The sequence below is a fragment of the Dendronephthya gigantea genome, unplaced genomic scaffold (genome assembly GCF_004324835.1).
Source record: "Dendronephthya gigantea isolate DGI-Jeju-01 unplaced genomic scaffold, DenGig_1.0 000332F, whole genome shotgun sequence".
NCBI lineage: Eukaryota > Metazoa > Cnidaria > Anthozoa > Malacalcyonacea > Nephtheidae > Dendronephthya > Dendronephthya gigantea.
Window position 1 is genome coordinate 72,279 of NW_021163342.1, and position 14,538 is coordinate 86,816.

The 14,538-nt window shown below is 37.8% G+C and overlaps 2 protein-coding genes across 2 annotated transcripts; one reads left to right on the plus strand and one right to left on the minus strand.

The window, feature by feature from the left end:
* The first annotated feature begins 14 nt into the window (after positions 1 to 14).
* On the plus strand, positions 15 to 7,860 carry LOC114542070. The gene is made up of 7 exons (XM_028561823.1): positions 15 to 77; positions 1,102 to 1,684; positions 2,254 to 2,350; positions 3,405 to 3,471; positions 3,781 to 3,980; positions 4,085 to 4,123; positions 7,834 to 7,860. Exons 2-7 carry the CDS (start codon positions 1,644 to 1,646, stop codon positions 7,843 to 7,845), a joined length of 456 nt encoding a protein of 151 aa, XP_028417624.1. The 5' UTR covers positions 15 to 77; positions 1,102 to 1,643; the 3' UTR covers positions 7,846 to 7,860.
* LOC114542071 (transcription and mRNA export factor ENY2-like) lies at positions 4,712 to 6,471 on the minus strand. Its single transcript, XM_028561824.1, has 5 exons — positions 6,443 to 6,471; positions 6,253 to 6,330; positions 5,369 to 5,439; positions 5,042 to 5,116; positions 4,712 to 4,820 (listed from the first exon to the last, which is right to left on the minus strand). Exons 1-5 carry the CDS (start codon positions 6,451 to 6,453, stop codon positions 4,750 to 4,752), a joined length of 306 nt encoding a protein of 101 aa, XP_028417625.1. The 5' UTR covers positions 6,454 to 6,471; the 3' UTR covers positions 4,712 to 4,749.
* Positions 7,861 to 14,538: the final 6,678 nt, after the last annotated feature.

Below are 14,538 nucleotides of genomic sequence, written 5' to 3' on the forward strand. Positions count from 1 at the left end.
ATGTTTGGAAATTCAAAAAAAATCATTCTGCAACAAAAGCAAAAGTAACTGGACAAAGTAGCTCTTTAATGGAAGATGTATGTACATGGTTTGATCATAAGTTTTTTAGTTACTAGGATTGAATTCTGAGAACATTAAGAACAAAAACATTTTAATTTCTAACTCAGTCGCTTTCATCACTGTTTACATAGGCATACCAGGTGGTGGGGGGGGGGCAGGGGGGGCTGGCTTTAAAGAATGCCAAGTTGGGCAAATTTTCAACCCAGGTTGGGCAAAATTTCATAATTTCAATGCATAATTAATAGGTTACCCTTTTTGTCAGTTAACACAACAACTGCTTAATTTGCTGTTAAAACTTGAACCATAAATGACTGAAACACCCATATATGGTTACGGGTATGTATGTGAGGGAGGGGGGAAGGTTGTTTGAAAATTTGGCATTTTCAGCGTCGGTTGGGCAAAATGTTAACTGCCCCTCCCCTGAAACGTAGACCCTGTACGCCTATGCCTGTTTATATTAATATATATATATAATATATATATTAATATATATATATATATTATATATATATATATATATACGGTTTTACTTTTTATCTTCAATTGTATTGCATTGAGCTCTGTCGACCCAGTGACAACCACATTGTGTATATATATATATATGTATATATGTATATATATACATGCCAATAGCAATTAACGTATAAGAAATAAAATTGAATTGTTCCCTGCGTAAGTTTATTAAAAATATAAATTCAAATATAACTAAAGTTTAGATAACATACCATGTCTCCAGAGAACTGGACATGCACTGACCAGTGTACAACTAGAAAGTGTTTTTGCAAGAAAGGCTGCTTTTACATATTCTTCTAGTTTCCTTCCTGTGTTCTGGAAAAGGTTGAGGTCGGGTAATAAGCACCCCCTCAGAGGTTACTCCCAAGGTGGGGGTGAGGGAACAAGCACCCTCAGTCTATTGACTCTACCCCTTTCTAAGCAAAGGAACAAGAATGAATTCCCTCAATCTACCGTATCTACTATTGTATGCTGATTACACCTTCAGTCCATGAAAAACTAATGTTTCAATGTTTAAAATTAATTTAGGCAAGAAACGAGAACAATTCACAAAGCATTAAAGATAACGACACAAAAACAGCTAAGAAATTTAAACGAATTACCGTGACCTGGCCGTAGGCGTAGTATCACTGGTTTCGCCTATGCCGTATACTACGCCCATCAATGGACAACATGGGATTACCGATTACGGCAGCATTAATTGACACAACCGTCAATAACGAATACTGTCGTTAGGTGTACCGTGTACGATGGTGTTTCCTCAGTCCCGCTAATCTTAATGAGGGCTAACTATGGCCTGTATCGTATTATACACATGGATTATTCTATTATTATAGACTTGAAGACTTTTTATTTTGCGTATGAAACCGCTGAATGTACAAACGTTTCTCTGAACGACACAATATAACATTTGAAGGCGGAAATTGTAATTTATGCCGTGCCGTGCCGTTTGTCAGAGAATTTACGGTTCAACGAACTCCCTAATTTCCATCGCATTATAAAGAATGTTAATTGTTGCCTTGCGTTTTTAATTAGATTACGTTAAACAATTACCATAATTCACGATTACCATGCCTGCGTGGAGGATTTTTGGCTGCATTGAAGAATTAAGGTAACATCTCGCACCCATAAAGGCTTCAGGCTTGCTCTTTTTGAGGAGTTTTTAGGTATAAGGGGAAATACCTGTATGGAATGTTTGCATATTTTCACAAATATAATGCTTTTTTCCCTCTCAAAGCAGTTGATTAACATACCTGCGTCATACATTAATTTAATTAAACGACGAAAATGTTAGTGAAGTTAAGTTTGCTTTAGGCAGACATTGTGTTTAGATTGGCCAAATGCGAGTGTAAGCTAGTAAACCGTGACTAATGCAGGCGAGATATTGCCGTAAACAAACTTGCTTTATCAAACATATATATAAAACAAAAGTTTGATGTGAACAAAAAAAATTCAGGTAATATAAATGACCCATATATATACAGCGTCAATCAAAAAATGGCATCAAAAGTAAGATTTTAATGTATTAAGGCCACATTAAAGCACTAACAAGTCAGTCAAACTTGTTTGTTTAAATACTCAAGGGCGTAGGGATATGTTCAAGATTGAGGTGGGCCCGTTCACGAGGCGCCACCATGGTTGGCGCCGAGCAAGAAAATTTTTGAAATTTGATTGTTTTAGATCCTCGGAAATGCAAAGAATGAAAGTTGAGGTTTACACATCCAACAGCGGAAAGCAAGATACAAATTGTAATATTTCAAACAAACGTTCTGAAAAGGTAAGTAAATTATCACAAACAAGGTAAAGGCAATCACGTAGCTATAGCCTAAACCTGCGTCACTGCGTGCTCGAGAATGCTTCGGTTTTTCTACTCTGGGGACTTTGCGAAGTTCGAAGAGAAGACCAATCGCACAAATTCACAATGTATATTGGGTTATATTGCTTAATAGACCTTTACGATAGTTACGTCACAACGTCCTTGCCAATTGATCTGACACATTTTATCACTGTGACTGTGTAAATTGTATTTGTATCGAATAACGTAGTATACCAAACAACGGTTGTTAGAAACGATACAAACAAATCGTATGTTGATCATACTCAAGGAGAATTTAAGTCAAGATAAAATTCATAACAATTACCACACTAACTCATTTGTAGGTTAAGCAAGTATAAAAAATAAAAATGCGACCGAGCTAAAAGAATTGAATCATTGAATTCAAGAAGTGAGCTTTTATCAAAATGTCGGACTAAGAAACAAATTTCTGTAAAGTAGTACACCTTATATACTGTTCTCTAAAGCAATATCACCTTATGTAATCCATTCATATAACCCGTTTAAATGGCGATAATGTAGCGCGTAAGCGCGACGACACCAAAGAATAAAAACCCTGGGAACAAGGTTGAATAGGTTGAATAGACCGAAAAAGAAGCGACTCCAGAAGAAAACGTAAACAAAAACACAAACGCACTCAAATTATTATAACACATAACTTTTACGAATAATTATAGTGCACCGTTACTTTCTTGTTACAAAATTTTGTGCCATAGTCATAGAAAAGATTAAAAAACAACAAAAATCCAAACAACTTCAAAGACTATATATAAACACAATATTAAAAAACAAATTCCAAATAGACAAAACATCTTGAAAGTCAATAAAATAAGATTCAAACAAGACAATTAGACAAGTTCCGTAGCTTCCGCAAGTTCCTCAGGCTCTGCAGTCCCGTTATTTAGCCACACCCTTTCATACAAAACAAATTTGTGGTGAGTAATAATGTAATATCTTATAAGGTAACATGATAATTTTATGTAATTTAAAATCGCAGAAAACCAAGGAAAGGCGAAAAACCCATGAAATATTCGAAGTAACAAACAACTCAAAAAAACAATGTGGTATGTAAAGTTGTATATTCCTAGCTGTATTTAATAACCCTTTCAAGGACTTTCAATTGGCGTTATCATTCAAACCTCTCTATCATCCTAAGCCCCTATTATACCGTATTCTGTTACTTTCCTACCTCCTTTTACATATTGTTTCGAATGTTTCTTTCACACTTATGAAAAACTCGAGATAGAATGCATACATTATTATTATTTGAATATATAAGTTCGTGGGAAATACAAGTAAACTTGTCAAACTTTAGAGAAAGGATTAATTTCTGGATCGTAAAAGGTAAATAGTTTTCTCTTTTCCTCATTTAGAGTTTGCCTTGAACTATTCGAAAATTCAGCGTAATGAGATTGCTAGTACAGTCCCAAAATGGCCCAAAGATATATATGGTCATGGATGCAGTAAAGCGCAACAGTTTGAACCCACAAGCAAACGCAAGGTGGCCTGGCTCAAAGAATCCAGCACTCAATGCAATGATCACAACAGACCAGCGTTGTTGTGCAAAAAAGAGGTATAGTGCTTTTTTCTAAAAATTTATTTCCTACAAAAAAGTTTATCTTTTCGCCACAAGCACATTCCTGTAATTCTAACATGCTAATTCTCTCTAATATTCAGAAAGACCCTTCTGACGTTATGGATTCAGATGTTGATGAGGTAGGCGATGGCACAGGGGAACTGGACCAGTTTTTTGCCTCAATAAGTGGGTAATTTCATTAATAGAAATTTGAAAAGGAAGAGTTCTAAGAATAAAGGAAGCATAAAATGTTTGGGAACATGAAATGTTTTACTGTGAGTCATGCTAATTGATATTTTCCTTGGAATGATGAAGTTTATATATTTTATCATGCTTAGCCTTGCTTTTTAAAATTATTGAGTACATTGCTTAATTTGGAGTAAACTTTGTACATTCATATTATATTGATTGCAATGCTAATGCTGATATAGGCATGTGTTAATTAAACTATAAAAAATAAATCTTTTATTTCATTAACAACTGTTAAATGCATTTTGGCAAAAAATATACATGTATTTACATGTACCAAATATGACATCTCGCATTTAAACAATTTACAGGAACTGATGAAACTAACAAGTAATTATTATTCTCTGAAACAACTCATAATAGTGGTCTTTCTTATTTAGTTTGGCTCCCTATTAGACCTAGCCTACTGGATCCTGCATGAGTTGCATCACCTTATCTTGATGTTTATTAATTAAATACTTAAAAGAATGTAATTGTGTAAGTAGATAATAACCAGACTGATGCTAGAAAATGATGTTCAGACATTATCACCAAAGTAGTTTCGGATTTTATCCAACAACTCTCGTTTCACTTCATCTGGAACTAGTTCTAAAATACACATATACTATGGATAAGTTGCACATAGATGAATCTGCACACTTGGGTTGGAAACCTATTATAAATGTATTAGGCAAATATTACTAAAATTGGAACTTGCTCTAGATGAAAGTACTACATCTAGCTAATCCTAGTGAATTACATTACCTGTACATATTGCTATTTTATGATATATACACAGCCATGTAGAGTATATTTATTTGGTAATGTACCTCTTGCTTTTGGTGTAACCTCACTCACTAGGTCATCAACTGTCACTTTATCCAACCCTTTTTCTCTAATTATGTCTAGGAAAAAAGCATAAATATTCACACCTTAAATTATAAGAACTGAAATTGTAAGAAGATATAAAACAATAGGCACAAATTTAAAAATTTATTTTCTGAAGTCATCATAGTCAAGTGAAACTATAGTCATCATCATTCTTCTCCACAGGTTCCATTGTTTTATTTTGTTATATATCATAGTCTTGTGAGCTATGAATTTTCGTAAATTCCAGGATCTCTAAGTTGAATATCTTTTTTGTAGAATAGCTTTACCTTTGCATTCTTGAGTTAGTCTATCCCTCCAGCCACACTCCTTTAATCTGGTTCTTAATAACTCCATTAACCTAGTGCAAAGAAGATTTAACATTACATCATTCATGTACCACTTTAGAAAAAAACAAGCCACATGGGTATATATTCCTATGTAGTTCAAGGTCAATGAAATTACATGTCATTAAAAAGGTACACCTTGTTCTATCCATTTGTCAGATTACAATGTACATCAGTTATAACATTCAAAAAGTATTAAGTGTTCAATTTTTAACATGTCTAGTGTGCTGTTAGAGTAATTCAGGTACATACCTAATCACTGTTTAATAAGGTAGATAGATATATGCCTACAATTTAACCACGGAGCTTAATTTTTATGTTGTATTTGGATAGATATTAGATCAACGTAATTAACTGCTAATTATCAAGCATTAACAGCTCTTAAAATACATTGTATTGACAACTAGTCAACTATAGCCTTGGGTGTTTATAACTGTTAAGCATTAACACTTAACATCATATTTCCTAGCAGCAATAAAATGGTAAGTTTTATTCCACCTACAAGATCATAGAGATCATACACTGGCAAATGCTATGTGCTCACGAGTGTCGTTTTCGAGCGTTTTCAAAATCGTTTTCATCTAGTTTATCGCTGTGACGCCCTGCACACGCGATCCAAGGGCAAATATGCTAAATATGTTAAATTAGCTTCAACCCCTACTGTAAATTGATGGTGTTTGAAACCGTTTTGGCATGAAAACGAAAATGAAAACGCTAGAAAACGTTACCGTGTGCACATAGTCTTAGTGTCTACTGTCTAGTGGTACCAGTAGACAGTAGTCTAGTACTAACTATAAAGTATAAAGTATTTAAAAAGTCTACAATGCCTTTCTCGTTCAAAATTTTCATTTAGTTTGTCATTGATTGCACTTTTCATTTCTGAATCTCGTTGCTTTCTGTCCAAACTACAAACGTTTATGTAAAAAAATTGTAAATGATTGTAAATATAAAAAAATGTATATATCAATAATATTATAATATATATATTATAATATTATTATATCATTTTGTACTTACTCGGCAGCCATCTTGGCAAGATTTGTAAAACTTCATGTAACAATGTATTTTTCTGTGATGATAAAAATGGGTCGACGTCATAAATTTTGCAATAAAGGAAGTATAATAACAGAAGTCTTACATGAAGTCTTCCTAGAGCTGGTTCATAAAAATGATAAAATAAAAATGGCAATGAATGATGATACATTTATACATTTATAAATGTACACGAAACAGTAAATGTCTGTTACCCTTATACCCAGTATAGGAGTGATCATATACTTATGTAATAGTATCTCTGGCTTTACCTTAATTAGGGTTAGGGTTATTGAAAATTTTATGACGTCATGTACGTTAGTTCGATATGATCTAACGCCGACCATAAAAATGATGGTTCAAAATTTCATGATTTGTTGCCATATTTGTTTCAAAACTTATGTTAAAAGAAAATACACACAGCTTCGTTATTTGCCTTGCGATTGATCAAAATCATGATCGTTAGTATTTTTCAAGTAGTCTACCTGGTATATCCATTGATATTTTTGTTTAACGCAAGCTCATAACTTGCGAATGGGGTCAATTTCGGAGTTCGCAAATATCGAAAGATAAAAAATGGTAAAAGAAAATTGCTACCAAGTACCGAGAAAAAAAGTTGTTATAGTTTTAAATTAAAACGATTAACGCGAAAAGCGAAGGCTTTTATATCAAACTAAAGCCGGTTTTCCACTAGGCGATATTTTTCGATCATAGGAAACTTTTCGTTCGATTTTTTAGGCCCTGGGGACGAGGATGGAATGGGGCTTGTTTACTTCTTTCTCGACTTCTTTTTGGAATTTTGAATTCACGCTTAATTGTTATCATGAATTTGCCCTACATTTAAATCATATTTTTAAATCATTTTTGAGGCCAACAAACCGTTTTCTGACTATGTTTAATGAATATAATGATTCAGTATAACTTGGCATAAAATGTGGTTTAACAACTGCCTAAATGGACAAAAACACTTGTTATGGACAAAGGCAGTTGTCATACCACATTTGACGCTAAGTTATTTGAAGACGCTGCCACGCTGCTCCTTGGTTATATTGGAAATTATTCAGTAGCTCTATTAAACAAACCATAAAGAACGAACACACAAATTACCTCCCTGAATTTAAAACTGTGCAAATAAGTCTCAACAAGGAAGCAGGAACACGAAATGAAATCGCATGTTTTTCCTCGCTCTTATTGTTCTTGCTAAGCTCACCCCATGATGATGCTTTGCATCTCCCAAGTATATTTTACTATTCTGGACCTGCGGCTAATTCCCTGTAAGAGTAGCACGCCCGGTATAATAACTAAAATTCGCCGGAGATGTTAAACGCCCGAAGAATATCAAACGTCGAACTGGTAGCTATATTAAAAAATTATAGATCATGACATGATGAACGAATGTCTCAGGATGGGATGATGAACGAATGTCTCAGGATGAGATGATGAACGAATATCGCAGAATGGGATGAAGAGCGAATGTCTCAGGATGAGATGATGAACGAATGTCGCAGGATGAGATGATGAACGAACGTTCCAGGACGAGATGATGAACGAACGTCGCTGGATGAGATGATGAACGAATGTCTCAGGATGAGATGATGAACAAATGTCTCAGGATGTGATGATGAACGAATGTCGCAGTATGAGATGATGAACGAATGTCGCAGTATGAGATGATGAACGAATGTCGCAGTATGGGATGATGAACGAATGTCTCAGGATGAGATGATGAATAACGAATGTCGCAGTATGAGATAATGAACGAATGTCGCAGTATGAGATGATGAACGAATGTCTCATGATGAGATAATGAACGAATGTCCCAGGATGAGATAGCCCCCCCAAAAATTTCATGAAGAATTCCAGAATGAAGAATGAGAGATGCTTTTTCAAATGTAGAAGATATCACTGCACGCGCTGTGCCGTTTTCAGTTTGCGTTGCGGTTTGCCCGTGAAAAACTACGATTAAAGCGGCAAGTAAGACTCTGAAAAGGCCATTTCCGAAGATCTAGAGCACTGAAATTAAAAAAAATATTTCCCTCGGCGCCAACCATGGTCGCCCTTCGTGAAATCAGCCCCCCCAAAATGTATTATGTTCCGCCGCCCCTGGAATGGGATGACGAACGAATATCGCAGTGTGAGATGACGAACAAATATCGCAGTATGAGATGACGAACGAATATCGCAGTATGAGATGACGAACGAATATCGCAGAATGGGATGATGAACGAATGTCGCAGGATGAGATGATGAACGACCGTCGCAGGATCAGACTATGAACGAGTATCGCAGTATGAGATGACGAACGAATATCGCAGTATGAGATGACGAACGAATATCGCAGGATGAGATGATGAACGAATGTTGCAGGATGAGATGATGAACGAATGTCTCAGGATGAGATGATGAACGAATGTCGCAGTATGGGATGATGAACGAATGTCTATGGATAAGATGATGAACGAATGTCTCAGGATGAGCCGATGAGATGATGAACGAACGTCGCAGTATGAGATGATGAACGAATGTCTCAGGATGAGATACTGAACGAATGTCGCAGGATGAGATGATGAACAAATGTCGCAGTATGAGATGATGAACGAATGTCTCAGGATGAGATGATGAACGAATGTCTCTGGATGGGATGACGAACGAATGTCACAGGATGAGATAATGAACGAATGTCGCAGGATCAGGCTATGAACAAATGTCGCAGGATGAGATGATGAACGAATGTCTCAGGATGAGATGATGAACGAATGTCGCAGTATGAGATGATGAACGAATGTCTCAGGATGAGATGATGAACGAATGTCGCAGTATGGGATGATGAACGAATGTCTCAGGATTAGATGATGAACGAATGTCTCAGGATGAGATGATGAACGAGCGTCGCAGTATGAGATGATGAACGAATGTCGCAGGATGAGATAATGAACGAATGTCGCAGGATGAGATGATGAAAAAATGTCGCAGTATGGGATGATGAACAAATGTCTCAGGATAAGATGATGAACGAATGTCTCAGGATGAGATGATGAACGAGCGTCGCAGTATGAGATGATGAACGAATGTCTCAGGATGAGATAATGAACGAATGTCGCAGGATGAGATGATGAAAAAATGTCGCAGTATGGGATGATGAACAAATGTCTCAGGATAAGATGATGAACGAATGTCTCTGGATGGGATGATGAACGAATGTCTCAGGATGAGTTGATGAACGAATGTCTTAAGATGGGATGATGAACGAATATCGCACGATGAGATGATGAACGAATGTCGCAGAATGGGATGACGAACAAATATCGAAGTGTGAGATGACGAACAAATATCGCAGTATGAGATGACGAACGAATATCGCAGAATGAGATTACGAGCGAATATCGCAGTATGAGATGACGAACGAATAACGCAGAATAGGATGATGAACGAATGTCTCAGGATGAGATGATGTACGAATGTCGCAGGATCAGACTATGAACGAATGTCGCAGGATGAGATGATGAACGAATGTCTCAGGATCAGATGATGAACGAATGTCGCAGGATGAGATGATAAACGAATGTCTCAGGATTAGATGATGAACGAATGTCGCAGGATGAGATGATGGACGAATGTTGCAGGATGAGATGATGAACGAATGTCGCAGTATGGGATGATGAACGAATGTCTATGGATAAGATGATGAACGAATGTCTCAGAATGAGATGATGAACGAATGTGTCTGGATGGGATGATGAACGAATGTCGCAGTATGAGATGATGAACGAATGTCTCAGGATGAGATGATGAACGAATGTCGCAGTATGGGATGATGAACGAATGTCTCAGGATTAGATGATGAACGAATGTCTCAGGATGAGATGATGAACGAGCGTCGCAGTATGAGATGATGAACGAATGTCTCAGGATAAGATAATGAACGAATGTCGCAGGATGAGATGATGAAAAAATGTCGCAGTATGGGATGATGAACGAATGTCGCAGTATGAGATGATGAACCAATGTCTCAGAATGAGGTGATGAACGAATGTCGCAGGATGAGATGATGAACGAATGTCTCAGGATGAGATGATGAACGAATGTCTCTGGATGGGATGACGAACGAATGTCACAGGATGAGAAAATGAACGAATGTCGCAGGATCAGGCTATGAACAAATGTCGCAGGATGAGATGATGAACGAATGTCTCAGGATGAGATGATGAACGAATGTCGCAGTATGGGATGATGAACGAATGTCTCAGGATTAGATGATGAACGAATGTCTCAGGATGAGATGATGAACGAGCGTCGCAGTGTGAGATGATGAACGAATGTCTCAGGATGAGATAATGAACGAATGTCGCAGGATGAGATGATGAAAAAATGTCGCAGTATGGGATGATGAACAAATGTCTCAGGATAAGATGATGAACGAATGTCTCTGGATGGGATGATGAACGAATGTCTCAGGATGAGTTGATGAACGAATGTCTTAAGATGGGATGATGAACGAATATCGCACGATGAGATGATGAACGAATGTCGCAGAATGGGATGACGAACAAATATCGAAGTGTGAGATGACGAACAAATATCGCAGTATGAGATGACGAACGAATATCGCAGTATGAGATGACGAGCGAATATCGCAGTATGAGATGACGAACGAATAACGCAGAATAGGATGATGAACGAATGTCTCAGGATGAGATGATGTACGAATGTCGCAGGATCAGACTATGAACGAATGTCGCAGGATGAGATGATGAACGAATGTCTCAGGATCAGATGATGAACGAATGTCGCAGGATGAGATGATAAACGAATGTCTCAGGATTAGATGATGAACGAATGTCGCAGGATGAGATGATGGACGAATGTTGCAGGATGAGATGATATGAACGAATGTCGCAGTATGGGATGATGAACGAATGTCTATGGATAAGATGATGAACGAATGTCTCAGAATGAAATGATGAACGAATGTCTCAGGATGAGATGATGAACGAATGTCGCAGTATGGGATGATGAACGAATGTCACAGGATTAGATGATGAACGAATGTCTCAGGATGAGATGATGAACGAGCGTCGCAGTATGAGATGATGAACGAATGTCTCAGGATGAGATAATGAACGAATGTCGCAGGATGAGATGATGAAAAAATGTCGCAGTATGGGATGATGAACAAATGTCTCAGGATAAGATGATGAACGAATGTCTCTGGATGGGATGATGAACGAATGTCTCAGGATGAGTTGATGAACGAATGTCTTAAGATGGGATGATGAACGAATATCGCACGATGAGATGATGAACGAATGTCGCAGAATGGGATGACGAACAAATATCGAAGTGTGAGATGACGAACAAATATCGCAGTATGAGATGACGAACGAATATCGCAGTATGAGATGACGAGCGAATATCGCAGTATGAGATGACGAACGAATAACGCAGAATAGGATGATGAACGAATGTCTCAGGATGAGATGATGTACGAATGTCGCAGGATCAGACTATGAACGAATGTCGCATGATGAGATGATGAACGAATGTCTCAGGATCAGATGATGAACGAATGTCGCAGGATGAGATGATAAACGAATGTGTCAGGATTAGATGATGAACGAATGTCGCAGGATGAGATGATGGACGAATGTTGCAGGATGAGATGATGAACGAATGTCGCAGTATGGGATGATGAACGAATGTCTATGGTTAAGATGATGAACGAATGTCGCAGGATGAGATGATGAACCAATGTTTTAGGATGAGATGATAAACGAATGTCGCAGTATGAGATGATGAACGAATGTCTCAGAATGAGGTGATAAACGAATGTCTTAAGATGGGATGATGAACGAATATCGCACGATGAGATGATGAACGAATGTCGCAGAATGGGATGACGAACAAATATCGAAGTGTGAGATGACGAACAAATATCGCAGTATGAGATGACGAACGAAGATCGCAGTATGAGATGACGAACGAATATCGCAGTATGAGATGACGAACGAAAAACGCAGAATAAGATGATAAACGAATATCGCAGGATGAGATGATGTACGAATGTCGCAGGATCAGACTATGAACGAATATCGCAGGATGAGATGATGAACGAATGTCTCAAAATCAGATGATGAACGAATGTCGCAGGATGAGATGATGAACGAATGTGTCAGGATTAGATGATGAACGAATGTCGCAGGATGAGATGATGAACGAATGTTGCAGGATGAGATGATGAACGAATGTGTCAGGATGAGATGATGAACGAATGTCGCAGTATGGGATGATGAACGAATGTCTCAGAATAAGATGATGAACGAATGTCTCAGGATGAGATGATGAACGAACGTCGCAGTATGAGATGATGAACGAATGTCTTAGGATGAGATGATGAACCAATGTCGCAGTATGAGATGATGAACAAATGTCGCAGAATGGGATGATGAACGAATGTCTCAGGATAAGATGATGAACGAATGTCTCTGGATGGGATGATTAACGAATGTTTCAGGATGAGTTGATGAACGAATGTCTTAAGATGGGATGATGAACGAATATCGCAGGATGAGATGATGAACGAATGTCGCAGAATGGGATGACGAACAAATATCGCAGTGTGAGATGACGAAAAAATATCGCAGTATGAGATGACGAACGAATATCGCATTATGAGATGATGAACGAATATCGCAGTATGAGATGACGAACGAATAACGCAGAATAGAATGATGAACGAATGTCGCAGGATGAGATGATCAACGAATGTCGCAGGATGAGATGATGAACGAATGTGTCAGGATGAGATGATGAACGAATGTCTCAGGAGGAGATGATGAACGAATGTCACAGTATGAGATGATGAACGAACGTCTAAGGATGAGATGATGAACGAATGTTGCAGTATGAGATGATGAACGAATGTCTCAGGATGAGACTATGAACGAATGTCGCAGGATGAGATGATGAACTAATGTCTCAGGATGAGATGCTGAACGAATGTCGCAGTATGAGATGATCAACGAATGTCTCAGAATGAGGTGATGAACGAATGTCGCAGGATGAGATGATGAACGAATGTCTCAGGATGAGATGATGAACGAATGTCTCAAGATGAGATGATGAACGAATGTCGCAGGATGAGATGATGAACGAATGTCTCAGGATGAGATGATGAACTAATGTCTCAGGATGAGATGATGAACGAATGTCGCAGTATGAGATGATGAACGAATGTCTCAGAATGAGGTGATGAACGAATGTTGCAGGATGAGATGATGAACGAATGTCTCACGATGAGATGATGAACGAATGTCTCAAGATGTGATGATGAACGAATGTCTCAGGGTGAGATAATGAACGAGTGTCTCAGGATGGGATGATGAACGAATGTCTCAGGATGAGATAAAGAACGAATGTCTCAGGATGGGATGATGAACGAATGTCGCATGATGAGATGATGAATGAATGTTGCAGGATGAGATGATAAACGAATGTCGCAGTATGAGATGACGAAAAAAAATCGCAGTATGAGATGACGAACGAATATTGCAGTATGAGATGACGAACGAATATCGCAGTATGAGATGACGATCGAATACCGCAGAATGGGATGATGAACGAATGTCGCAGGATGAGATGATGAACGAATGTCGCAGGATCAGACTATTAACGAATGTCGCAGGATGAGATGATGAACGAATGTCTCAGGATGAGATGGAACGAATGTCGCAGTATGGGATGATGAACGAATGTCTCAGGATAAGATGATGAACGAATGTCTCAGGATGAGATGATGAAGGAATGTCTCAAGATGTGATGATGAACGAATGTCTCAGGGTGAGATAATGAACGAGTGTCTCAGGATGGGATGATGAACGAATGTCTCAGAATGAGATAAAGAACGAATGTCTCAGGATGGGATGATGAACGAATGTCGCATGATGAGATGATGAATGAATGTTGCAGGATGAGATGATAAACGAATGTTGCAGTATGAGATGACGAAAAAAAATCGCAGTATGAGATGACGAACGAATATTGCATTTGAGATGACGAACGAATATCGCAGTATGAGATGACGA